This window comes from Fukomys damarensis, unplaced genomic scaffold (assembly GCF_012274545.1).
Source record: "Fukomys damarensis isolate Sample0158 unplaced genomic scaffold, DMR_v1.0_HiC HiC_scaffold_5, whole genome shotgun sequence".
Classification (NCBI taxonomy): Eukaryota; Metazoa; Chordata; class Mammalia; order Rodentia; family Bathyergidae; genus Fukomys; species Fukomys damarensis.
This window is the reverse complement of record NW_022900917.1, coordinates 68932577-68960132: the sequence shown is the minus strand read 5'-3', so window position 1 is coordinate 68960132 and position 27556 is coordinate 68932577. Positions and strand designations below refer to the sequence as shown.

General features: G+C 46.7%; 1 protein-coding gene across 2 annotated transcripts in view; it reads right to left on the bottom strand.

Annotated features, from left to right (window-relative positions):
- Positions 1-3818: 3818 nt before the first annotated feature.
- The window catches only part of Nsmce2 (NSE2 (MMS21) homolog, SMC5-SMC6 complex SUMO ligase), a 238432-nt gene continuing 214694 nt past the window's right edge, over positions 3819-27556 (bottom strand). For both annotated transcript variants that reach the window (XM_010611219.2, XM_010611220.2), the window contains exons 5-7: positions 10494-10594; positions 10079-10185; positions 3819-4190 (exon numbers count right to left, since the gene is read on the bottom strand). In XM_010611219.2, coding sequence (XP_010609521.1) covers positions 4073-4190; positions 10079-10185; positions 10494-10594 — 326 coding nt within the window. In that variant the 3' untranslated portion in view covers positions 3819-4072. The remainder of the gene's footprint in view (positions 4191-10078; positions 10186-10493; positions 10595-27556) is intronic.

The following is a 27556-nucleotide window of genomic DNA, read 5'->3' as shown; positions in this document are numbered from 1 at the left end:
TGTGGTGGAGCTGAGTCTGGGCCACTAGCAGCTCCAAGGTGCCCACGCCTCACTGGGACCGGGAAGCCCTTCTTGTCCCAAAGCCAGTGCCACTGGGGCCGATTTCATACTGCAAACCCACCTGAGCTGTGTGCTGGGGCTAGTGAGCTTTAGTGTGTTTACAGCTGTGTCAGGGCTCACCACAGCCCACTGTAGGGCACTCTCATCCCGAGTGTTCTGTGTGTCTGCTCTGCTGCCACCCAGGCCTGGCCACTCTGAGTCTGTCCCTGTGATCTGTCTTTTCCAGACAGTTCATACCCTGCTCCATCTCTGAGACTGCCTTCCTCCCTGCACTGCAGCCCCCCAGGAAAGCTGGAAGGAAAGGTGTCACATGCCCTCAACATGCACACAGGGTGTTTGTAAAGAGTGCCTTATTCCTTTTTACTGCCAAGTAGTATTCCACTGTATGGATTCACATATTTCATTTATTCATTCATCAGTGGGACATCTGAATTCTGATTTTTTTTTTTTTTGCTGTTTTGAACACTCACAGAATTGTTATGCCCACATAAAGTTTTATAGGTAGAGGAATTCCTATAGCTTTTTAAAAACATGCCCAGCTATTTTCAAAGCGGCTGCGTTGATTTACATCCCACCAGCATGGTCTGAGGGGCCCTGTGTGCCCTACTTTTCCTGCCTTCTCTGTGGAACAGTTATCCCATCAACCAAATCTGATCGGAGCCGGAGGCAGATTTTCAGAGCCACAGCTTTCTGCACAGCGGGGACCCCACCGCCACTGCAGCTCCCAGTCTGAAGGCTGCAGATGGGTTTTTAAAACTGTCCTCGGTCTTGCTGCCCCTTCACTGAAGCAGACTTTGGCTTGCTTACTCTGTGTGTGTGCTGTCTCCTCACACTGCGCTCGTATAACCACCTACAGGTTTCCACCTTTTATTTCCCTTCTTGGTGCTGGGAATGCAACCCAGAGACAGGTGCATGCTAGGCAAACACTGCTACCAAGCTGCACCCCAGCGGAACATGGCTTTTCAAATGCCAAGCCCTTCAGAGGGGGGATTTTCCTATCCTGAGACTAGTACAGAACACGGCATAAGGTAGGCCTGAAGCACATTTCCTGAACAGCTGAAGTGCCAGGGTACTTGTTTGGCCGGCCCAACCAGGTACTAATTCCCATGTCAGCTTGCTTTCTCAAAAAGGGCCACACACTTTTCCTCTGACCTGTTCATGGAAAATACAACACAAAATCTCAGAGCTTTGAAAGAAGCTGTAGGGGCGAGGCATGGTGGCTTGGAAGGCTGAGGCAGGAGAATTGCCACGAGTTTGAGGCCAGCCTGAACTACGTAGTGAGACCCTGTCTCATAAAAAAAGGAACTGCATGGATATGTTCAGCTTTTTTACTTTATACAGGAAACCTGTGGCCTGGATCAGGGAAGCAAGCTGCTCAAGGTTACCTGGGTGCGAGGGTCAGCACCCTCCTGGATGCAGGATGGCGAGTGAGCACCGTGAGGCAGGGGGAGCATCAGACGGGAGGGTGGCCCTGGGAGGACCCTGTCCCTGCCCCACACTCTGCTCTAGGAGAGGCAGTCTGCAGTGTTCCGGTAGACTGCATGAGGGCAAGGCTTGGGTTGGTGAGCAGCTGGAGAAGCCCTGACTGCCGAGAGCTGGGAGGGCAGGCAGCACCAGCGGCGATCTGCCTGCAGCAGGCCTGGTGCTCACATTGCCATCAGAGCCAGGCTGGACCATGTGCAAGCCTGATGGCACAGAGCCACAGCTTCCTTAGCTGTGGAGTGGGGAAATGATAGCTACTTCCCAGGGTAAGAGCACTCTGGCCAGTGGTCAGTGTGCCACAGCGCGGGGTCCCCATCCTATCAGGAGCCGTCTGCAGCCTCAGCTCCAAGTCTGAAGCTCTGTCTACAGTGAGAGATACTGTCTTCTGGAGTTTGTGACGCTGTCCTAGGCTGACAGTTCCCTAAAACCACCACATCCACACAATGTCCACATGCCAAGTCCTGTCTGGAGCATTCAGCTACCATGTGTGCTTTTCAAATGCCACTGTTGGGGACTGGGGTCATCACAGGTAGGATTGGGGCTGCCCTCAAAAGAGGAAGAAGAAACTCCCACCTTCTCTTTAGCTAGAACTGCCCCCTTTAATGCTGGCTTATTTTTTATTTTTTCTATCATTTCATTTGAAGAAAAGATTCCAGTATTTTTGAAAAGCCCTGTAACAGAAATATAGTAAATATACCACACTGATAAAGACAATCAAATTATACATTTAAAGATGAAAATAAGCTTTATGTAAAACTTCAAATTGTTTAACTGGCCAGATTTATAAAACACAGTTTCTGAAGACCAAAGAAAGAAAAACTCCGTAAATACAAATACAGTTCCTTTTCCACACAGAATGGAGGAACTCTGCATTTTTAAAACTGGTACCGGTATCTACAGCAGTACTCAGGAATTCCTTTAGAAAGAACTGGGGAAACGGGAATCAAATCTTGGGCAAGCATTTTGTGCTTGTCCCTATCTGTTTAGGAAACAGTATTTCACAAAAGAACCACATTCCATGGAAAGTATGTTTATTCTGGCTTAAACATAATCATTTCCTCATTTCCTCAGGAAAGTCTGATTCAGATAAAGGATATTAGGAAATTCAAAATTGCTTAGTTTGTAGGCAACTGAATGTCACATTACTTTCTGGATCCCATGAAAATATTTTCAAAATTAATTCTATCATGTCGGCCCAGGCCTTTAAACTGAAATATATGTTAATATTTCACAATCTTCACTGCTACTGGATACCACATCCAGATATTTCCTACACTTTCATTACTTTTGTGTGTACATATGCACATGCACACATACGCATACACACACACACAAGCATGCTTATTTACAAAAGCTTTGGTCTCTGGACCTATTTTCAGATCCTAGATAAATCAACAGGGAGGAGATAGCATGGATTAAAAATGGAGACCCTGGGGACCAGGTGTGGTGGTGCATGCTAGCAATCCCAGCACTTGGGAGGCTTCAGAGGAGGATGGCCATGAGTTCAAGGCCAGTCTTGACTATATAGTGAGACCCTGTCTCTAACAAACAAATGGATGGAGACCTTGGGCCCAACCACCTAAGTGCCAGCTGCAGCTCAGCCATTCACGCCATTACTTTCCATAGGTCACGTTACTTCTCTGTAGCTGCAAACTGGGAACAACCAAGCCTTTCTCACTGGGCGGTGAAGATAATAGGAGTTAACACAGACATAAAGTGCTTGCACTAGCATCTAGTATGGCACTCAGCAAGGCCTGGCCATTGTTAGCTACCCTGTGGCCAGCATGGTCAGGGTCTGCTTTGCCCAATTTAACAGTCCAGTTGCACCAGGTTGCTGCAGTTCCCCAATCAGAGTGTAATGAGCTGGTCCTAGTCCACACTGTTGGGGCCCACAGGGCCTGGGCAGCACCTCCACGACACCTCGACTTCCCTGGAAGGGCCAAGGCCCGCAGAGAGCAGTGATGCCACAGTCTGGTGCCCATCATGGGCATCGGTAACCAGTGCCAAGCCGGGCTCGGCACCAAGTGTTCCTTGTTATTCAGAAAGACATGAAAATAAAAAGCACTCACATGTTCACACTGTCAGTTACACAAAGTATGCAGAAGAGTGTAAAATGGCTTGCTTTCTAACAGTGTTCTCATTTGCTATGGGTGCTTCTTTTTCCTCAGTCCAATTATCACTTGAAAGATATTCTCCAGTTAAAACCATTATAAAAATCACCCTGAAGTATAAAACATATAAAAACCTGCACCACTGAACAATTTATAGAACAGGAGATGGGCAGACAGGACATGTTGCAGATAATCAAAATTTTATTTAAAATGATAAAACAATCAAAAGTAAACAATATAATATGCTTGCATTGTTATTGTGTAACTTGAAAAACGGCTCTGGTTTAAAATCACCAGGTCCTACCCCGAGTAGCAGTGCAGCCAGCTGCTGTCTGCTGGATAAGCACTGCTCTCAGGGCGGACAGATGTAAGCTGGGTGGGAGGCAGGCTACCCACTCCCACGGACAGGAGGCTGGTCCCTACTCAGAATGATGGTGTCTCTTCTTGTGATGGCTCTCAATCGCTCTCCTCAGGGCTTCATCCTGGATGAGGTCAGACATTCTCATATCTGTGTGGCTACAGCCAATTTTAGGGCAGCTGTGAGGGAGAAAGAGAATCCAACTTTAAGGCCTTAAACATAAACTTCTTTCACATTCAAGTGCTGAAATGAAGATATTCCACAAAAGAATAACTGTGAAAGACTGACACGTGCTCCTTGCCTGCCCAGGGGCCAGGGATGCCACCGTGAGTGAGCAGTGAGACTCTGGCCTTGCTGTCTAGGGGAGATGCAGGCACAGCTGAGCACGTAACCCTGAACAGAGGCTCTCCTGGGCCTGGGTCTGTCACGTGGGTGCTGCCATGTGGGGAAGCGAGCTCAAGGGCTGGGGGAGCTTCGGAGCCAGGGGCCTCCAGGTGGGTAAGGCAGTGGGCTGGGTGTTTGGTGGGAGGGCTAGGCAGTGGTAGGGCTGGCAGGAATGGCAGCAAGCGCTGGAGGGGACGTGAGCGCCGGGGGCTGCAGCCCCCAACAGGGAGGCTTGGAAAAGCTGAGTCTGGCTGTTAACGGGGAACAGGAGTCTGGAGCCCTGCAGGGGCCTAGGAGGACAGAGGGCAGTGGCAGCCCATGAAGAAGAGGCCAGGCAGGCGGGGCAGCAGGAGTCCAGTGGGGCTGAGTGGGTGGGACTCAGCCACTGGCCCAAGTTACCTGACCTCCTAAGAGAGCAGGTCTGGAGAGGGTGAGGAGCCAGTGCTGGGGCCCAGCTGACTCAGGTCTGGACACCCTCCACCCTGGACTCTGCACGGAGATGAGGGCAGCTCACTCTCCCGTTCTGAGTCTTGGTTCCCTGTCTAACAAAGGCACGAGAATCCCTTGTTCACAGAGGCGTTCACCCCCTTCAGCTCCCCCATCAGCTCCCCCACTCCCTTCTATGGAGTGCTTATTTCCAGGACTGGGGACTAAACCCAGAACGCTTACACGGAGCTAATCTTCAGCTCTTTTTATTTTTCATTTTTGAGAAAGGGTCTCGCTAAATCACTGAGTTGCCCGGGCTGGGCTCTGTCTTGCGATCCTCTTGCCTCAGCCTCCCAGGGTGCAGGGATTATGGGTGTGCGCTACCACATTTGGCATCTGTAGTTTTCCACGGCCTGGCCTATCTGTGTATTTTGCATTTATCTGCTGCACACATATATCCACCTGTGTGTCCCTCTGAACCTGCTGTGTGACTGGCCTTGTGCTAGGCTCTAACCACATAGTGGTGAAGCCCATTATCCTGCCCACACAGAGCCACAGCGAGCTCTCCCAAGTGCACGTCAAAGCCCAGAGTGGCCCCAGAGGAGAGATGCAGCCAACATGTGCGCACTCACCCCACCTGTATCCTGGAATGGGGACAGGCGAGGAGGGTCATGAGTTGTAGGACAACCTGGGCTACACAGTGAGCTCCTGTCTGAACACAGCACAGCACAGGACTGAGAAGAGGCAAGTCGGGAGGAAAGATGCTGAGCCGGGCAGTTCTCCTTGTTGAGGGAAGGGCTTCTCTGGGCCTGTGTCTGAGTGGAGCCTTTCCCTGAGAGGGCCTCCATCACTGTGTTGTGACAGCCTGGATAGCAGTGTTCCATTTCACCCAGTACCACACACACAACTCAGTCATCAGTAACCACAGTATATGTTCTATCAAGTGATAAACTCCGGACCTCATTTTACACCAAATTTCATACTGCAATGTGCCCTGAGAGTCAGCAACAGGTGAAAGTCCTAGCTGTAGAGAGTGATGGATGGATGTGGCCCAGGTTCCAATCATCTTTTTTTTTTTTTTTTTTTTTTTTTTGTACCGGGGATTGAATGTGCTTGCAAGGCAGGCCACTGAACTGCTGAGCTAAATCCCCGGCCCTCCAATCATCTTATGAGTTGGCTTTGCATTAAGGTAAGGCAAAAAACTGTGTTTTCCTATCCTGCCCCTCTGAATGCTGAAGTCTCACACCAAATCATTTCTCCATGTATGCAAGCCAGCAGCTGAGATTACGTGAGGGCAAACACTGTGGAGATGTCAGCATCCAGGACGTGAGCATGCCGTTCCAGCAGGCTGTGGGGATGGCCCTCCTCCTCCTGCCCACCGCCGTGCACTCCTGACCGCCAGCCTTGGGCTCTCCCACTCCAGAGAGCAGTCTCACTGCAGCAGCTAGACAGGATAAGCCGCGACAGGGAAGTGGAGAGTGAGGTGGGGAGCACTTCCTGGTGCCATCACGGCTGTAGGAGTAGGGAGGGCATTCTGAGAATGGCTGACAGAATTAACCACACCACGCAGGGCAGAGCTGGCGCCCTCGTTCCTTCAGTGGATGTGTCACAGGAGCTCTGAGCTCCCTCAGGTACAGGGTCTGGGACAGCGGCCTGAAGCATGGCTGGGGTATGGCTCATCCCCCTGACAAGTGAAGGCAGAGTGAGGGTCACTGAGCGTCAGGCTGAAAGCAGTGCCCACCAGTCCCTGCCCTGTCCATGGCCCCTGTTCCCCACCAGTGAGTTGGACGGCCTACCACTATGGGTGCTGAAGGCTCTGGGGAGACTTCCTGGAGGAGAGGTGCACGGAGCCAGGGAAGAGCCCAGTTTCTCTGCCTGCCCCGCAGAAGCAAAGGCAGGCTTCTGAAGTGGGAAGGATAAGAAGACCCAATGCTGTGGGCCTGCTCTGGAGAAAAAGCACTGCAGACAAGCGTTGGCCTTAATCCCCATGACACCCTGGTGAGCAAGATGGGTGTGGTGACACTGGTGCAGCAGGAGACAGACCTGTAGCTCCAGGGGGAGAGGCTGGGTCACTGGGAGGGCAGCACGTCTGAGTCCAAGTGTCCGCTGAGCCCAGCACCATACCTCGGTGTCCCTCCAGGGCCGGGCTCTGACCCCAGGGGTCCCAGATTGGGAGCCCAGCTTCCACGGCTCCGCCCACAGGCGGTCACTCAGAAGCAGGAGTGGGCTGGCTCTGCCGGCCAATGCACAGGCGAACTCAGCCTGCACCTGTGTCTCAAGCACAGCGGCACAAGCAGGGAGGGAAATGGCCACAGCGCCCAGCAGCTGTTCACATTGTGCTCCAAACTCTGCAGGGCTTTCTCCCAAGCGCTGGACTTCCTCACTGCTCAGAGTCCTACGGGTGCAGGCCATGAGGTCATTCCCGACCACTCTCGCCCTGGAATTCACTCAATACACAAAGCAGTGAGGACAGGAGGCTCAGTGACTTGCTGGGAAACGAACTCTGATGTTAAACCACACATCTCTGTTCTGCACATTTCTGTTTTACACGCTTTGAGATATGACTGTTTGTTAAATATAGTTCCTGTTCTACAGAAAAGCAAAATGAATGGCTGTGGTAAAACTGGAAATACCTTATTCATATGAGAGTCAAATGGCAGCTTTATTTGCAAGATAATAAATAGTTTTATGATTGAGATGTATTTTAGGGCCAGCCACAGTGGCACACACCTGTAACCCCAGCATGCTGGGAGGCTGAGGCAGGAGGATCACAAGTTTCAGCCCAGCCAGATAAGTTAACAAGACCGTCTCAAAATAAAAAAATAGGTGGGATGTGGATCAATGTGAAAGTCCTAGGTTAAATGGTTAGCAATGAAAGGGAAAAGAAAAAGTACAAAAAATTGAGAGATATTTCAGGCAATTAAGTTATTCTAATGATTTCAGTTAGGGTGAAACCTAACAGCCATGCGCCTATCTGCCTGCGCCAGTACTGACAGGCCTTTACCACGGGAGCCAGCACAGGAAATTCAGACAGCACCCAGTAACAGGGCGCCTGGGACTCAGAACAGGTAGGAGCGGGAAGGCCACTTCTCCGCCTGGATGCGCTGTCCCACGAGCACCCAGGGGAGTGACCCCCTTCCCCACAGGTCAGAAGCCTCCAGGCTCCCTTCTCTTCTAATTAACTTGTTGCTTCGGGGTGGACCTGCTGGCAGGCGCTGTGCTGAGAGTGCCCACCTGTGGCTGGCTGTCCACGCAGAGCCACTTTGGGGCAGACCATGGTGGGGGGTCGCTTCTCCACCACAACCTCCTCAGTAGCCAGCTCAGGTTCTCCCGAGATCACACAGCTGACTTCAAACTTAGCCTCTCCCAGTCACGCCTCTTGGGCTGGTCCTTGTAGACACAGTATACATGAGCGTCCCGCCCAGGCGCCTTCTCCATGCTCACTCTACGCAGGTGTGCCTGTGCCTTCTCAGTGACTCGGGAAACCTCAGGCTGGCCGGGACAGCAGAGGTGGGAAGAGAGCTCTAACTACTTTACATCCGTGTTACTCACACCCCAAGCTTACGTCAGTGAGGCAACTCCAGCTGCTGACATCGGCTCACAAATGAGGAAATGACTACAACAGCGACACCAGTGCCCTGGACATGGATCTCCACACCGCTTTCCTGTTCTGTTCTCCCCTACTCACCTGCAGCTGGTCCACTGGGTTACCTTGTGGCTGGGAGACCCAGTGAAAGTGCTACCCCCGAAAGCCTCCAGGCCGCCGCTACGAGATTCAGAGTGTCATACATCCACGTTAAGGGAGCATAAGCACGGCAGAAAAAACCTCTTTCTAAATGACCAGTGCTACTCAGTGCTCATAAATCCTGTACAATTCAAAGAGCAGGGCATGGTGGTGCATGCCTGTAATCCCAGCACTCTGGAGCGCAGAGGCCAGGATTGCCTTGAGTTCGAGGCCAGCCTGGGGTACACAATGAGACCCTGAATCAAGTAAAAGGGGGAAAGGGCTGGGGATTTTGTTCAGTGATTCCAGTGCCTGCCTCGAAAGTGTAAGGGTCTGAGTTCGACTTCCAGTACGGGGGAGGGGGGGCAAAGGGACTTATGAAATCAAAGTTCGGTCTCATAAGGATCCATCTGTGACTGGGACTCGGGGTGAGAAGCAGCTCTGTAGGAGTACCCACCCCTTCCAAACCTGACAGGAGAACATCAAAAACTTTAAGAGGAAGGGCTGTCAAAATGAACTAGGAACAGCTATTTTTAACGATTACACTTTTTTGGCTCATCAGAGCAGGAACACAGAAGTTGGTAGAAAGCGAAGGTTAGGAAATCCAGGAACAAAGAAAATTCTATGAGGGGGGAAATATGACGTTTCAACTGTAAGGCAGCACCTCAGAACAGGAACACTGTACTAATAGCCTATATTTTACAGCATTAGGCAGCAAGGCCATTCTTCCTCTAGAACAATATTATGAATAACTTGTGGGGTGATCATCCTGACACCTGCAGTCTGGGACCCCATCTTCAGCCCACACCCCGGCGAGAAGCAAGCCTGCCACCGCCCTGCAGCGAGAGAGCAGCAAGCGCAGCCAGGGGCCTGAAGAGTGAGCTGCGGCCCTCCATTTGTGGGGTCAGAGAAGCAGGGGCTACTCAGTGACCAGGTGCCAGGAAGTTATCTCACAGCTCCATACATGAGAGCTCCCACCTCCTAATTAAATCTTAATCACTACGTCACTGGTTTTGAATTCTTAGAATGTTTACTTCATGATTTAAAAAAACTACCAAGCAAAGTTACCATGCTTTCTGCACCAGGTAAGGGGGAGAATCACTTAGTGTTACAATTCCCCTTTATTTTTCTTCGTTACTTTTTTTTTTGGCAGTGGGGATCGAACTTGGGACTTTGCACTTGTGAGGCAGGCGGTGAAACCACTGAGCTAAATCCTTGGCCCTCTTGGGTAGCACCAGTTCATAAAAATCTTTAAGAACTGAAATCCAATCTAACCCTTTTCCTGGGTTTTGAAGGTGTGGCTAAAGTGCTGTCAGCTTCTTCCTGTACAGACTAGGAATCCAAATTCCTCTGTGGCGTTGAGGAGCCCTTAGAGGCCTGCCCTCCCTGCACAGGAGCCCTTAGAGGCCTGCCCTCCCTGCACAGGAGCCCTCAGAGGCCTGCCCTCCCTGCACAGGAGCCCTCAGCGGCCTGCCCTCCCTGCACAGGAGACCTCAGAGGCCTGCTCTCCTCGCACAGCACCTCCCAACTCACCAGGCCTTCTTCTTTCGCTTGTGCTTGGACTCGATTATGCGGACGATGGCTTCCTCCTCGTAGGTGTGGCCGCACACTTTGTTTTTTACTGGCTTCTTCATTTCCAACTGTCATCAAGGAGAGAGCAGACTTTAAGGGAAGATAGAGATTGACTTCCACAGCTGTACTGCCCTAGTCCAGGCTAGGTTTTTAAATCCCCAGTCTCCTGGCTTTGGATGAAGAAATGCAGAGAGACAGGCACCATCACTGGCCTGGTCCTGGCTCCATTCCAGAGCCAAGTTCGCTCCAGCCCCAGACTCTCACACAGCAACCCCCCCACCCCGCCCATGCAAAATCAACTCAGAAAGCAAACAGGAAACGTTCTGCTTCTTCCAAGTTAGCTGGCCTTTCTTCTGGAAGGAGGAGCAATGCATACCTGTGTGATGGGGCAGATGAAGTTGGTCTGACTCTGAGTCACAATCATGTCTTCATCAACCCCTCCAGGGCCATCAGCTTCTCTCTCTGCCTGAAGAACGTCTAAGGGAGAAAAGGAGTCATGAGGCCCTGGGTCAGGCAGCAAGCCAAGGACAGGCAGGAAGCCCACCGACACTTCTCAGGGTCTGCCTGGGGTCAGCCCCTGCTAGGTGTCCAATGCAGGTTACCGCTTCTGCTTGTAATGGGAATGGCTGTGGGTGGGGAGTAAAAATGATCAAGAGAGGGTATGTGTGTGCATGCATATCCCCAAGATAAGTGTAACGCTTATGTATTGTAAAGATGTACTAATTTAAAAAAATCAGAGAACAGAATTCTTCAGGGTACCTTATTTTGCCCAGTTGTGATAAGGAAACTAAAGCTCAGAGCAAAAAGTAAAAAGGTTTTTCAAAGTTCAGAGGTTAGCCAGGTGTGGTGGCGCACACCTGTAATTCTAGCACTTGGGAGGCTGAGGCAGGAGGATTGTCATGAGTTCACAGCCAGCCTGGACTTCATAGTGAGTTCAAGACCAGGCTGAACTATACAGTAAGAACCTGTCTCGAAAAACCAAAAACAAAGAAAGTTCAGAGAATTGAGTCATAAAGGCATGCTTCCTGGTAACCAAGAGCATGGCTGGGAGTCAGAGGATCTGTTATCTGCCCCTCCAGCTGGGAGACTCTGGGCTGGCACGTCACACTGTTTCTAAGCCTTACTTCATAGTTTTGGTGCAAAATGAAAGGGATGAAGTATGTGGCTCCAGGCTGAAGGAAGCAATAAATGATTTGCGTTCCTGGGCAGTGCAGCCATTCTCAAATTTCTAGGTTGAAGCTTTGACCTTTTTGTACTTTTAGATTTTCATTATGGACCTCCCCACAAAACTTTTTTAGTCATGTGAGTTATACTTATCAGTGTTTACCAATTAGACATTATCACTGAAAAATGAAAGACTGTATTCGTCAATTTCTTACAGGTTTATTTTTTTCTGGTTTGAGCTGCTGAGGTATAAAAATTAGGAGTGGCAAACTTACTTTTTTATTAGTATATATTTGTCATACATATTGATCATATTCATTGCAGGGATTTTGTACCTGTATATATCTTAATTTTTTTTTCCATTCCTCTCCCTTCCTTTCAAACCTTCTTCCCCTCCCATTTACATATGCTTTCTTTTAGGTTTATTTTAATTCACTTAAAAAAAAGCAATACTGCTTCATGTTAACATGAATAATAAAGTACAGAACAACAATAAAAATGAGAAGAGTAGTATTGTTTTCCATTTTTGTAAGTATTGCGCTGGATTTTGTTATGTATGAACACATTCACTCTGTCACAATAGGACATCATGGAGCTACTGAGAAACCCACTTGTGAGAATAGTGAGATGGCACAGGATGCTACGCTGTTAGCCACTCTGAAGCATTCTGACCTGAGAGGTGCCAGAGAGGTCCCTGGCCCCACTTAGCAAGGCGTGGCGGGTGGGCAGGTTCTGAACAGCACTCTCTGCTTCTGACTCCCCGCCCTTTTCCTTTCACTGTATGACACTTGTATGCAAGATTTTTGAATGGTATTATGGGACTGAATATTTCACATGAAGCCCCTCTGTCTGAGGAAGGGATAGAGGTTGCTCAAAATCTGAAATCCAAAATTCACAATTTCTGAAACACCAATGCGACAGCGCAAGTAGGAAGTTCCACTGAAACAACATGCATGCAATTACCCAAAGGACTGCATAAAGTTACCTTCAGGCTATACCTGTAAGGTCTATGTAGAACATGAGTGTTCTTCTGTTGAGATGTGGGTCTCATCCCCAAGATGCCTCACTACGCACACGCAACTACTCCAGTGTAAGTCAGCAAAGAGCCCGAGCCAGAGCACTTGACGCTCAGTGGGGGACACACTCAGCCTGCTCTTGTCATGAGGAGATGCTGCCTTCCTTCCTTCCTCCTCCCTTTCCTCTCCCTTCCGCTCTTCTCTCTTCCCTTCTTTCTGGCAGAAGAGAATAAAACTGCTTTCCCTTCAGTGTGTGGGAGGGAAGCCTTGCCTCTGGCTCAGGGGGTTTTGCAGACCTTTCTGCTCCACACACCTGACAGGGCTCCCAGGTCAGATGAGCGCCTCCAGAGGTGTGACCGGCAGGAAGAGCCTCAGCCTTCCTGCCAAACCGTCCAGGGACTCAGGGCCAGAAGCGGGGCTCTGTCAAATCACTGCTTTGTGCAGGGCTTTCCCCTTCTTTCAGTGGCTGAGTAGTGCTATTCGCGTGCCAGCTTCTGCCCCTCAAACCCGCTCTCACTCCTAGGGATGTTAAGAATGAAGACAGAGGGGCACAGGACTCCATGCGTGGAGGTCTGTGAGACTGTATGAGACCCTGGCAACCATTCACAAGCTGAGCACCTCTAATTCAAACATTCAAAATCTGAAATGTTCTGAATACCAACATGACTACCTGAAAGTTTTAGATTTTGGAGTATTTGGGACCTGGATTTATGGATTAGTGATGTTCAGCTGGTACAGTCTACACAAAAATTCCAAACTCTGAAGTCTAAATCACTTCTAGTTCCAAGCATTTTGGATAAAGGTTACTCAATCTGTCCTGGATTCAAAACAGGATAACTAAAATTAAAATGAGTACGTATTAAAGTTATATAAACTATAAAGTTTGGTTAATTTCATTAATTCTTTTTTTGGCAATCAAAAATATTTTATGGGGAAGCAATATGTGGGCTGGAGTTCTTTTTTAACTTAATAAAAATTTCCAGCTATGCCAAGGTAGTTACTGACAAAATATTAAACAATTAAAAATTAAGTCATTTGCTGGTAGACAATCTATTTCCAAAGTAAGACTAAAAAATATTTTTAAAAAAACTTGCCAGCAGTAAATTTATATTGAACATGGGGGGCACCACTTTCGTTTGCTTGCTATGACATAAGTGTAGAGTCCCTGGAAAGATGACCCACACCTATGAAGGGTTTTCAGGGTTTCCCAGCACTCTCCTCGGTATTCAGAGTGTAAGAGTCAGACTCCTAAAAGAGTCCTTTCATCAAATCAATGGTGTAGGAAGGTTGGACGGGTAAGGCAAAAGGTCAAGGAGCAGGCAGGGAGCCATTCTGTTTCTTGGATTTACTTTTCAAAGCCTCCTTGGACTGCTACTTCCTATTTCTGATTGTGTGTTTGAAAGTGGAAATAAATGTAGCTCTTTGTCAGTTTCTTGCAGGGTTTATTCTGAATGGATGGCAGATTTCTGACTATAAATGTTACACCATGGAATTCACCGGAAAATCTGTTAGATGTATAATAAGAGTTCAGCTGATGTGAAAGGCTGTGGGTTTTTTGGTTTTTTTCTATATTTAAATTTCAAATGGTAGAGGAAGCAAGAAAACACAACTTAGATGCAGTGCCAAGCCCTAGGGAGGGCTGAGTGGGGAGCATGATCATTGAAAGTGACTACCAGCCTGAGAGATCACGAAAAAAGGATGTAACAAAAGTGAGACTCGGGAGGCCAGCATGGAGTAGCGGCCCACAGATGGCAAATCTAAAAGAGAAAGATACTCAACAGCTGCGCTGTTCCAGAGGCAGACCATTTCCTCATCTGCAACCTGTATTTACTGAAAGTGATATAACGCTGGGATTCTACCGTGTGCTAACAAAAGGTTTCACCTGGCAATAAAAAGCACTTCTAGCAATTTAGTGGTCCAAAAGCAAAACTTTGTGATTAGCCTGGTAGAAGGGAGGCTAGAGAGAAAAACACAGATTATCCTCTGCAGTCATGGGAGTTTTAAAACTGAGGTTATCTACCCCAAGTCTCTTGTTTGAGAAAACTGAGATACAAAGGAATTGTAGGTTTTGTCCAAAGTCATGCAAAGCATAATAAATAAAAGTGCTGCTCTGTGTTCTTGGACTAGTCTGCTTAAACACTAAACTTAGTGTACTGGTCTAAATGCTCCCCTCCACCTCAATAACCAATTCATTAATATAAAAAGCACTTCAAATTTACCAAAGGTTATACAACTGCACTGCACATACATTATTTCATTTAATCCCCACAAAATACCCATGGAGAATGACTTTATTGTTATTCCCCTCATAGAGAAAGCAAGCAAGCAAGCAAGATGGGACCTCAAGCCCCACTATATTTTTAAGGCAAATGTAGAAAATAGCCTCATAATAAAGAAACAATTATATTAAATCAGTTAACCTTTAAAAAAGAGAACACATCATTTTCCCGATCATAAGCAAGCAAAGCAGGCACACTATTTTCTATAATCAGCACACCATATCCTTAAGTTCTGCGTCTGTGGATTCAATCAACCAGATTGAAAATATATTTTTAAAAGCCACATCTGTATTAAACGTGTATGACTTTTTTCCTGTCATTATTCCTTAAACAGTACAACTATCTACATAGCCTTTACATTTACAAGCAGTCTTGTGATGACCTACAGTACAGGGAGGATGTGTGTGAGATAGGCACACGTGACACACGTCAGACAGGGAGGGACCTGACACCAGAGCCAGGCATGTGGGCAGGGACTGGGCCCCTGCAGGAACGACTGTGCACACATGCAAAGCACGCTGCTAGAAGAACACGGTGGCTTTCCGCTTCTGACCAGCGGGCAGGCCTCAGACCCACTTCACATTGCTCTGAGGCCACACTGCAGAGGGTAGCCCAGACAGACACTGAAGTTTACAGCACACCACGAGGGGTATAGCAGGTAGGAGCTATGAAACTTCAATGTGATTTTCCTTGATGTAACAAAGTGAACAGCAAAAGGAAGCAAAAACCATGGCAATGTTTGAAGCTGTAGTTCTGTTTTTTTTTTGGTACCGGGAATCGAACTCGGGTCCTTGCGCTTGTGAGGCAGGCAGCGGAACTACTGAGCTAAATCCCCAGCCCTCAAAGATGTAGTTCTAGAAGCCAACAATCTGTCCTTGTGACTGATGCACAGGTGTAGGGTCAGGGCAGGGAGGGCATTTACTGGACTCCAAGGCAGGGGTCTGTGCTACTCAGTTCTGACTGCTAGTGACAAGGCAGAATTCTGCCTGTGGTCTTTCCTACCTCAGGTGTCTCCCACTTGGTGCTGAAAGCCCAAATCGTGGGACTCATTCTTGATTTTTCCCTTTCCTTCATTCTTCACATCCTATCCACTGGCAAGCTCTGCCGACTCTGGTTCTAAACCCGACTCCCAGCCCCAGCCCTTTTCTTGTTCTCTCCTACACACCCACATCCAAACCTATCTCTGGGCCTTTACACCAATGGCCCTGGAGTGCTCATCTTCCTTTGCTGTCCTACTCATCAGGTAAAGATACCAGTCAGAACGTGATCTCTTTGGAGAACTGATGTCCCATGCTAAAAAGTTGCCAGACCCTCCCTATAACTCTGTTGTGGCTCTGCGTAACACATGCTAGTGAGTGCTGTTTTCTCTTCTGTTCCCTTCCTCCCCTCTTTCCGGTGCCCGTCTCTTCCAGGACAGTGTGGATTGGCTCACTGCTATCTCCTGCTCTAAAATAGTCCTTGACAATCATAGGTGTTCAATAAACACTTGGTGAATACAGTGCTTCATCCAACGAGACAGGAGCGGGCCTGTTTCCCAGGTTTGTACTGAGTGTATTTAACAAAAGTGGTAACACAAACCCACATATACACACCCTCACACAACGGTTTTAAATGCTGTAGTACAACAGGGAGAACTTCACTGGGGCTTGGGGCACAACCTCGGACCCTGAATTACAGGTTGAAAGCAGGAAGTAAATATAAGTTTTACAATTACAGTAGGCCATGTGGTAATTACAAAGGAGAATCCAGACATGGTCTTGTGGTCAGAAAATACACTTGGTCCTTGCCACACACAGCCTCAGCATTAGTCACTTGTCTGTCTTCAGATCTGGCTACCAGTTAGATGGTTTTATGCCAGCTGGGAATAAAAGTTGACTGCTATGAACTTTTTCAGTGAAGCCTGAATATTTCTGTAAAAGCATATGAAGAAAATACTATACAAATGTTTGTTTACTTCTTCAAATGCTTATCAGACTGCATTATTTTACTCAGACTATTCTGGGCCCGCAAAACTGGAAAGGCCAAGCTAGGACCACCGGAAAGTGCATAAGCACAGCAGCTCCAAGTCTGAAGCCCTAGTGTTCTACTGCGTGCCTGAGCTAACTGGCTTGTTTCTTCCACCCAGGACTCCACAGCTGGAGTTACCAGTATCATATCTGTGGGCGCAGACCCCACTCAGCTCCAAGAGAAAAGAAAGAATGGCACAGGCTCACTTCCTCTGCAAGGGTCACTCTCTGGTGCTAGGTTTGTATCTGAGCTTCTTCCTCAGATTAGTGGCCTGTTCTGAATGCCAGCTGCTTATCTGGGCCAACCTCCCATTTCCCATCCACAGGGAATGGAGTCCTAGGTCCCAGTTCTCTTCTGCGTGTGAACAGCTTTTGCAGAATTAAGATGCAGACCATGTTCAAATAAGATCTACACAATGAAAGGTTCCCTAGATGTTAAAACTTTCACAGGGCTAGGGATTTAGCTCAGTGGTTCTGCTGCCTACCTTGCAAGCTCAAGGTCCTGAGTTCGATCCCAGTACCAAGAAACAAAAACAAAAATCTCCCACAGGATGGTGAAATCCAAGAAACCTAAGTTTCAACAAATATAATCAGAGTAGTGGGCTGGTATGTAGCTCAGTGTACAGTCCTTGCCTGGCCATGTATAAGGTTCTGGGTTCCATCCTCAGCACTACCAAGAAAAAATTCAGTAAACTCAGGCTAATCTAATGTAATGCAATCCAAATGTATATTTATTTATTATAATTAATGCTACAGACCTCTGTAATTATAAATTATTACTGTATCCCAAGGTTTTGTATTAGCAAAAAGAGAAATCCTGCCCTCAGGGAGCTCAGCCCTGGAGGGAGAGGTACACACAAAGCAATGTCTCTTGCTACGGGATCATAAGATGCTGTGGGAGGAAAGTCCCAGGAGGGGCCAATTCTCAGAGCTGACATCTGATGTAGGCAACAAGGAAAATCTTTACCTAAATTTTCTGATGTAACTATGCTGTTCATTCACCATCACTATAGGTCAACATTCTGATCAAAGCTTTGCCTTTTCTTTACCTATTATTTATCCTCATCTCAGGTTCTAGGTACTTGGAAAAGCGATCTCTGTCCAATCCAACTCAGCCTAACCCAACGCAACCCACCCAACCCACCCCCAAGCTAATCTTTCTTTGAAATCCCACCACATCTACTGTCTGTGCTGTGCTCTTGAATGGATTTCTTTTCAGAAACACTGAAAACTCCTGTGGATAAGCTTGGTGTGGTCAGTTATCGGCCATGTGCTCTGTGCTAAGCACAATGCCAAACACCAGGTGTAGACAAAGAGGACTAACATCAAACCTTGGAGGACAGGCACACAAATACCCAACATCCCATACAGGAGTGACACATATGTGTTCTGTACAAAGTACAAAAGTATCTCTGGAGGTGAGCAGAGGAATCAGGGTGACCCTCCTTGCACAGACGATGACAAAGCCAGGCTCTCCAGGGAGGAAGGGTGTTCACAGGATGAAGGCTACAGTATTTAACATGGGACCTGATGCACACCTGTAATCCCAGCTCTCAGGAGGCTGAAGCTGTTTTTGAGCCTAGCCTGGGCAACCTGGCATGACTCTTAAAAAAAAAAAATTGCAAGAAGGAAGGAAAGAAATGGGATCTGGAAACAGCGCACTTGGACTTGGCTGGCTGTACCACTTTGTTGGCAAGGTGTTCTTGGGCAAGTTATCTCACCTTTATTTGCCTCAATCTTCTGAACTGTAAAATGGAGCTAAGGATGGTATAGTGCTGCATAAGGGTTAAATGAACTAAGCATGAAACATTCTCGAATGGTGTTGGCATTATGATGATTACTAATGTCGTCACTTGGATTCCCACATGACAGCACATGGTGGGCACCTGTAATGTATACGTTCAGGTAAATAAAAGTGATGTGCTGCAGAAGACGGACCACAGATGAGCTGACCCGGAGTCCCAGATGGGATGAGCTCTCCCAATCCCCTGGCAACAGGGAAGCCCAAATTAGCCCAGGCAGTGCTAGCTGACACAGCACTGTTCACATCTTCAATTTGCTGTCTGCTTTCCCTTCCTGGCTCTTTCGACATATGCTTCTGAAGAGCTTGAAAGTACCATGAATGAAGAGTTTCACACTGCTTCCTCCAAATGAGCTGACATGTTAAGATGCTCCCTCACTCATTATTAAGAACTTACTTATCTATTGTCACTAGATGTGTCCTTTGTCTTCAGCTGACACCATGTATTAATTTGCCTTAACCGTTAAATACTGTTACAACATAAACAAAACTCCATGCACTCAACAGGTGGGGGAAATAATCAGTTGAGATCTGGCCATACATTTCCATATCAAGCCAATAAGTACTGAAAACAACCCCACACTCAGCATTTAGTTTCTCCCTAAAAGAGAAGGGCTAATGACCACCTCCAGGGCACCAAGCAAAGGCAGGAATGTATGTATTATGTATGTGTGTTTTATGACACAGGGTCTTGCTAAGTAGTCCATGTTGAACAGGCAATCTGATCCTCCTGCCTCTTCTCCCAGTGCTGGAATCACAGCACGTAACTCCACACCCAGCTCAGTGAAGCAAATCTAAAATACATACTCTATTACTTGGTTCTAGACAATTAACTAGAAAAACCACATAAACGGAAAAGTCTGATTAGCTTCACTGAGAAGGTCTACAGCTCTCAATTATTTAGATTTATAGTAAAGTCAGAAGCAAACAAAGAATGGAACATGAGAAACCTCCCCAGGGGTCACCTTCCTATCTTTTCTTATTTTAGAGGATTATAAATACGCCTATCTAGGTACCCGGGATGGTATATGCAATCTCCTTCTTTCCCCTGCCCATTTTCTACCTTTGAGCTCGCCTGGTTCTGTCTCTATTCATTCTCATGGCTGCAGTTCTAACTGAAGCCCCACCGTTTCCTGTTTAGATTGCTGCAAAAAGTTCGATTTTTCTCTCAGCCCCTTTCCCCAGTCTATTTTTTTCTATTCCAGCTAGTTGTCGGTCTAAAGCCATGGCCTCTGACATGGAACAGTACCCTTTATTATTGGCTGAGTCCCCAGCTAGGCCATACCACTGCACATTTTCCATTTTATTTCTGGGAAAATTCTAAGATTTTTGAAGACTTGCTATTTAGCTAGAACATTTTGAATCCAGTACTCTACATGACTAAGATTGAAGGGCTTCTTTATTCCACTTGTCAAACTGAAACAAATGAAGAAATAAAGTCCAGAGATCATAATATTAAAAAAAAAGGAACTTTAAGATTTATAATTGCTCAACCTTAAAATTGCAACGCTTCAATTTTGGGTAAGACAAGGACTAGGACACTATTTCAATCCCTCATCTTTTCTACATGTATTACTCTACCTACAGTTACAGTATTTCAAGCTTCTCTGATCCCCTACATAGCAATACATTGTCACTTAATTATTCAATCTGTGTCTCTTCTAATTTCAGAGCTTTACACAAAACAATAATGAAATTACTCTATGTAATGTGAGGTGTCTCACAGAATAAAGCTAGCTCTAATATTACAATGCTTTGTAAAGCTGCTCAAAGGAAATGATACACTGTAATCCTCAAAAGGATAAAAGGTAAAGGGTTACCAATATGTCTATGTTGGGAAAACGCAGTGAGGGTGCAGTTACTGGTGGTGACAAGCATATCTGTTGGCACCCACTGCTGTCCTCAGACTGTCACAACCTGCACAGGGGCCTCCAGACCTGGATGTAATCAAGCATTTACTCCACAGGACTCACTGAATGTGGTGATTATAAAATGTCTTGTATTATGAGCACTAACTGAACATGCCCATTTTTTCCTTTGTATCTATATCTGCATAAAGACTATCAAGATTGACTTTTGATCCATCTAAAAATTATTCTTTATGGTGATACAATGTACTCATATTTTTAAAAACAAGAAAAGCCAAGAGGACAATTCCCAAAGTATATTCAATATGGAAGAAATTTTTAAAGGTTGGGGGTCCAAATCTCATGTCAATCCAATGTCAGGGAAGCCACCCAAAATGTGGCTGTGCTACAGCCTGGCCAAATGGTCAGAGCCAATCAGGGCAGGGCTTTCCAAATCATTGAATTCATGGACTCTGGTCTGCACTGACAACTGTTTCTAGTTTTCAGGCTTCTGTCAGAAGGTAGCCTAAGAAAAAACATATCCCTCAGAAAGAAAATGCTGTTAGTTGGAAGGAAGAAATAAAATTAAAGTGAGAAAGAGGGAAAGGAGGAGGGAAACTGAAAGGAAGGAAAGGAGAAAGGAAGACAGAAGGAAGGAAGGGAACAAGGATCTACAGGACGAGAGCAATTTTCACTTCTTTGGAGACCAATGAAAGGCCCACTGGTGAATACCCCAGAACCAAGTCATAACTGTCATCCCCGCAACCCCACTTCTACCCTCTTAAAAAATCTCCCCCCAGCAAAGGAAAGCACATGACTTCAAAATCAGGATCAGCTCAGGACACTGCTCTTGCGAATGTGTACAGCAGATCTGAGTCATTTGTTCGTTTTGTAAACATGAAGAAATCACATTTTTAAAACTTCCTCCTTCATGACATTCACAGAGCTTTACAATATGCTTACATGGAACATTTACTCTTTCCTTGCCCACATCATCCAAAGATGTCAAGGAGGACAGATTCTCTTGCTCTGAAAGCTCACACATTCTGGGCAGGTGACAATTATGGGTGGTGAGGACAGGGAGACAAAAGTGGAACTGACAGGGGCAGGGACGCCCATAGGCCAAGGCTGTGGCACAGAGAGCACAGGGCACCCAGATGCAGCCCAGGGGAGCCTGACCAAGGCCTCTGCCTTCCTCTGGGAAAGCATCCCACTCAGGGCTTCCCACATGCCCCCCACCCTTGCCAGGGGCACTTAATTTTGTCTCTTTTTTTAAGAGTAGGAAAGAAAGCTATTATTGAGGGAAAGAAAGCTTCTGTCTAAGAGAGACAGAAGGGGGACCAGAAAGTGGGTTGCTTGTCTGTTGATGCAGTTGTTTCCCCACTAATGAGCAGGCTTCTCAAGGTCAGGCAGGGCAGCTTCCTGTCATCTCCACTCCCTGTCCCATAGCACAGGGCAGGGGCTCAGTGTCAGTCCCGGATACCAATCCATGGGGCCAAGTGACTTCCAGTTGGTTCTGCTCACTCGCTCTGGCTCTTTGGCAGACCACAGGGCTCTACCTAAACTGAGGGGTAGGTGCTAATCTCCCGCAGGAGGTCACTCTTTCTTCTCTTCTACCTCACTAGGGTGCTGTGAAGGGAAAATAGAATGTTTTATGCTCACTGAGGAAGAAACCTAAGAAATGATAAAATCATCATCAAAAACAATGACAGGAGGACTCAGGAAACAGCTTCTGAAAAGGCCAAGCAAGTGCTGCTTGATCTTGTTTTTCTTTTTCAAAGCATATGGTGGTCCTCAGCCCCAGAAGACAGTATCACTGTCAGTGAAGAGAAAATGAAGCACGTATATATGTATGTATATGTATGGGCAGGGAGAGAGGGAGAGAACGAACAGCAGAGACAGAAAGAAAAGCAGGAAAATCTATACAGAAAAAAAAATACCTTATTCAAATAACAGCTAACACTCTCCCCCTACACCTCTCCTTTTTGTGCTACTGGGGATTGGCCCAAGGACTTCACATGGAGCTATAAACCCTTCTTTATTTTGAGACTGGGGTCTCACCAAGTTGCTAAAGCTGGGGTCAAACTTACAATCCTATCTCAGTCTCCTGGAGTGCTGGGATCACAAGCCTGTGCCACCAGGCATGGCTCAAGTAATTAACTTTCTGAACAAAGAATGATGATGGTGAGACAGTACTGGCCAAGGCATTGGTCTGGTCTGGAATGAATGGTGCGCACGGCTGGTAGCAAGCACTGAGCACACTGCCCTGCCTGACCCTGCGACACGGCAGAGGGGCAAGGCTGTATCATAGCTCTGATCCCTCTGACTGCAGTATTCCGCAAACTTCTCTTCACACACAGAAGTTAAGGAGAGGTAAGTGTTTGAGGCCACTGGGGAAGTCATTCTCATACTCTGAGAACTTCAACCCCAAAAGCCCTGGAAGGGAAAAGGTAAGCAGGAACTTCAGGACCACATAAGGGGCATAGCAAAAAAAAAAAAAGAAGAAGGGTGGACATCAAGGAGGCAGAAATTATGCAGGGGATGCAACCAACACCTAATTACAGGGTCATAATTAGGAGCAATGGAATTAAATTGAGAAAAGGAAAATGTTAATTGTCAGGAAGAACTCCCAGGAAGGAAAGATGCATTTCTCACACTCTACATACAGACTGAAGGCCATTCTTCAAGAAAACTTCTTCAAAACGAGCTAGCAATTATGAAAGAGAATTTTTGTTAACAAAGGTTGACTAGGTTGCTTGATAACACACAGAGGCCTCTTGTATCAAATTTTATCATCCTGTTCTTATTCTAAATTACATAGTGAAAAAGCTAATGATAAAAAAGCCTAAGACTATTTCATTCTAAAAATATGATTTGACTTCTAAAGAGATCAAAGTGATAAATCAGGTACAAATAAAAAAGAATGACGTGTAAAAAACACTTCCATTTACAACAGATTTATAGATGCGGAAGCAATATTAAATAGGATTTCTCTAATATTTCAGAACTAATAGTTACTTTATTTTTCAGAATTAATATGAAGATGGCAATTAAAGTTAATTACCCATTGTCAGTAGTGAGCCTTAGTTTTCAAATTTTAACCCAGTTTCATCATAAGTCCAGTACATTCCCACACTGTTTGGGTAAATGATATCTGTAGCCCTAAATATGTCAGGCTTCACGTCGCATTAAAAACACGGGGGTCATGTTTCCTAGGACCAGGAGTAAAATTTAAAGAAAAATGTTCTCTTCTTCATTTAGGCCTCCAAGATACGAAACACTGCATCTAGTAAACATCTGCTGACCACTTGCTATTTCCTAGCACAGGGGAGGGGTTGAGACAGACAAGGAAACTGGACTGCTGCACAGTGGGATGAGCGCAGGAGGACAGTGACTCCAAGAGGAGCCCTGAAGGAAGGGGGAGAGATGGGCACAGGCAGTGTGAGGGGAGACACTAAGCGCAGTCATCCCAATGATATGCACTGCATCCTACCACATCCATTACAACAGCCAAGCAATGATAGCAGCCGAAAGGCAGGTCTGCTGATATGACTTGTATTTCCCCAGGGTTAGTATTTAAACATACCCGGAAACGTAGGACAGTTGGGAGCTTGCTTGCCCCTCCCACCAATTGCCCAGTGCCTATCACGCCTTGGCAGGTCTTGCACAGAGATAAAAACAGGACTCAGTGCCTGGTGTCAGGAAGGAAGTACACTAAGACACGTGGCATCAGTGTGAGCATTCACGGGGACTCCTGAGGGGAAAGGTCACTGCAAGCAGCACAAGGAGCTCCAGGAGGCCAGGAGCATTGGAGGGACCAGTAGGCTAGGGGAGATAGGTGCCAGGTGGACAGATACAGGGCAGATGCCCCAGGGCAAGCCACAGCTGTGAGAGGGGCTCTGTGCTCCCTGGCCTGGGTGCTCATTTTTGACCTGCAGGCGAAGTGGAAATCTAAGGGCTAGAGCTATAACTAGGTTTATAGAGAATCCTTTAAAAATCCTTGCCCTGAATTCAGATCCCAAGATTTCTGAAGCAACATGATGGTCTGACTCAGTCCTTACAAAAAATTTTCCCCATAAATCTTCACTTTCAACACACACACTATCTCACTGCTCCTGCAATAGACTCACTTAAAATCCCACTGCCTGAGAACAGGTACTGTATAAAAGCAAAGCAGAGTTAACAACACTGAGCATTTTAGAGTGCAGGTTTTCGTATTGGACAGCATAGGCTGTATACTTTCTAATTGATTTTTCTCTTCTGTATTCTTCTAAGGTTCTCATAAAATGTTTGTTGCCATTGTTAGTAAGGTTCAGAAGTGGGCCATCATTGGTATTTTACTCTGCTTGGGAATTTTGATGTAATAGATATTTGCAAGATGCTATTAGAACAAAGATTCATTACTCCTAGAAAGGAACACAGCTTTACAAAAGAAAAGTGAGAAGAAAATTCAAGCCCAGGGGACTTTGGGAAACCTTTCAGGAGGTCACTTTTGTGTTCTGCTGATCTGATTATATGAGAAATATTTTCAAGAAGTTTTATACAAAAGGCAGCCTTTTTCCTCCCAACCAACATTTAGGGTAGAAAAACATGTCTTCATGCCAACTGCCTGCCGAGCAGAAGAGAACAGCCTCTCAGTGAGAAGAGCAGTGGAGTGACCGCGAGTGGAGGCCATGTCCTGCATGTCAAATCCCTTAGCCTCATCCCTCCACCAATCCGGAAACTAAGAGAAGAGGACATGGAGGAGGGTGACTTGATGGCCTCAAATGTCATTCCAGTTTTAGCCCTTCAAGCTCCTCATTATCAGACCATCTCAGAGACGAACAGACAAAGATTTTGTGACCATTTGGTGAGTCAGCTCCAGGGATCCCTTGCACTGATCCCAGGGAGAGTCTGTTGCCTTTAAGAGTCAGTCTATCACAAGCTGACCTTACACAATGCCCTGGATTTATGGTCCAGAAATAAATGGCCATTAGTAACCTGGGAGATAAAATTTGGATTTCAAGTTATGAAAACATGTTTCACTATGACCAATATTAAATAAACTGAGCAACAGGAGCGGTTAGCCAAGTATAGCAGGTAGGTGCAATGTGGCTATTACTAACATTTTGAAAACTGTATTCAGGAAACCTTATAATCGCAGCATTATTTACAAGAGTCAGTGGACTTCAAAAAAGAATTATGTTCAGACCTGATACATACATGGAGGGGGAGTGGGACTGCAAGTCAGCAACAGGAACAGAAATTAAGTCAGTGGCTGGGATGTGTTTTCCCAGCAAGAGAAAACAGTCTTCTCATTGTGCCATGAACACCCACCTAATTTTAAAGTCAGATGCTTGCCCATTCTTCTCCTCATGCCTCAAGATTACAAAAACCTCGTGTCAGCTACCTCTATTTTCCCAAATTAGTACTTCTTCAAAAGCTGCTACCAATTAGTTGCAATTTGTACAGGCCCGTAATCTCACTAGAGTGGGTGGCCCAAGTCACTGCAGAGGACAAGATGGCCACACGCGGGGAGGGCACGGGGGCTGTCAGCAGGTCAACACTATACAGGGCAAGTGAAACTGGGAAACTGGAAACACAGCCGTGTGGATTTCCTTGTGGCCAGTGTCTCCTGTTTTGGTTCAATGGCAGCTTCACTGTCTGTCGCTACCAGGATCCTCATCGGTTCTCCGAACCCTTCCACAGCTTCCACCTCCACACAAAACCAATCAGCTCCCTCTTCTCCAGCTTCTGCCTGAGGCAGAGTGGCAGGAGTCAAGGGCTCAGAGTCAGAGCCAGGTGAGTCTGGACTCCAGCAGCCTATCCTAAGGCACCTGACCACTCTCAGAGCTTAAGTCTCCTGCCTGTACATCAGACAACACTTAATTAGCAGCACTCTGTAAGGTTTGAGTGTTCGAGTTTCTAATTTAATTGACTACTGAACATATTCAGCACACAGTACAATGCTCAATAGGCCTTCTCTTTCTTTCCTCGGATGCATCTGCTTTTGCCTTCTGCTTCACCTATCTTTCCTTAACATCTTCAGGAACATGTCCATTCCTTCAGGGTGTGGGGTCCCACCAGGCTTAACTTGCTCTGTTCTTCTCCCTCCATTACGAGTTGCTGTGAACTTCTCTGGCGTTTATTCACTTCCTTAGCAGTGTCTTAGTACCGTGCCACATGCACACAGGGCCATAAGTGATGTCTTCTGAGCACCTGCCTCATGCGATGACACCATGCTGTGCCCTGTCTAAATGGTACACTGGCCTACCTGTCTACCTTGAACTTTCCCCTGATGGAGCAATACCTAGTTTCCCTCTCAAACACTCGAAACTCTGATTATGAAGGACACATACTTCTCTCTCTTCTGGGAGCATTCCTTTCACTGTCACCACATCAATAATCTGACAAATAAGCAACCTCTGGTCATTTTCCACTTGTCCTTTCTTTAGCATAATTTAGACTGCTGCAGGAGCTCGTGTTGTTAATTTTACCTTCCGAGGAATAGTCCTCCACAACCCACCATTCTGTTCCTTTGTTTATAGACAAAAATAGAAATTTTAAGTTAATTCCTGGCTGGCTATCCATATCCTTCCTCTCCATACAAGACATCCCTAACTTAAGAACGAGCTCCTTCCTGGGAGAACATTTGTAAGTCAGATTCGTTCCTAAATTCAACAAAGTAAGTCTTATACATCTTGACACAAACATAAAAAAAAACCACACCCCACAAATACAGTAAATCCCCAACTGTACTGTCCTACTGCACACTGTCACACTGTACAGTGAGCACACAGCAGCTCACCACGACAGTGTCCTGCAGACACGGGAGCAAATTCCCCGACCTGTCCGAGTTTTTGAGTGGCTTTTTTTTTTTTTGGTACCGGGGATTGAAATTGGGTCCTTGCCCTTGCAAGGCAGGCCACTGAACCGCTGAGCTAAATCCCCAGCCCCATCTGAGTGTTTGTAATGACAAGTTTATATCTGTTCGTGTCTGTGAAAGTTTGCAACCCAAATGCTCCTAAGTTGAGGACTTCCCGTATCCTTAGGCCTGGGAGAAGGAGCCAACATGGGTATCAGCACTGCTCCCTCAGGACCTCTGCTTGTTAGCGGGTCACCCAGTTCTCTGAGTGGGCACTGTCATCTGCAATGGGGAGCACTCGTGGTTAGGGCTGTTCCGAGGAAAAAGAAATTATAGTACATAAATGCGACACACCGGCTTGGCTTGGCACATAGCGGCTATTCAGAAATGGCGATGACGTGACCCCTCCAGAGTGGCTTCCTCCCACCCAGGGACTCTGCTGTACACCAGCCCAGTCCTGAGGCCGGCAGCAGTTTGGAGAG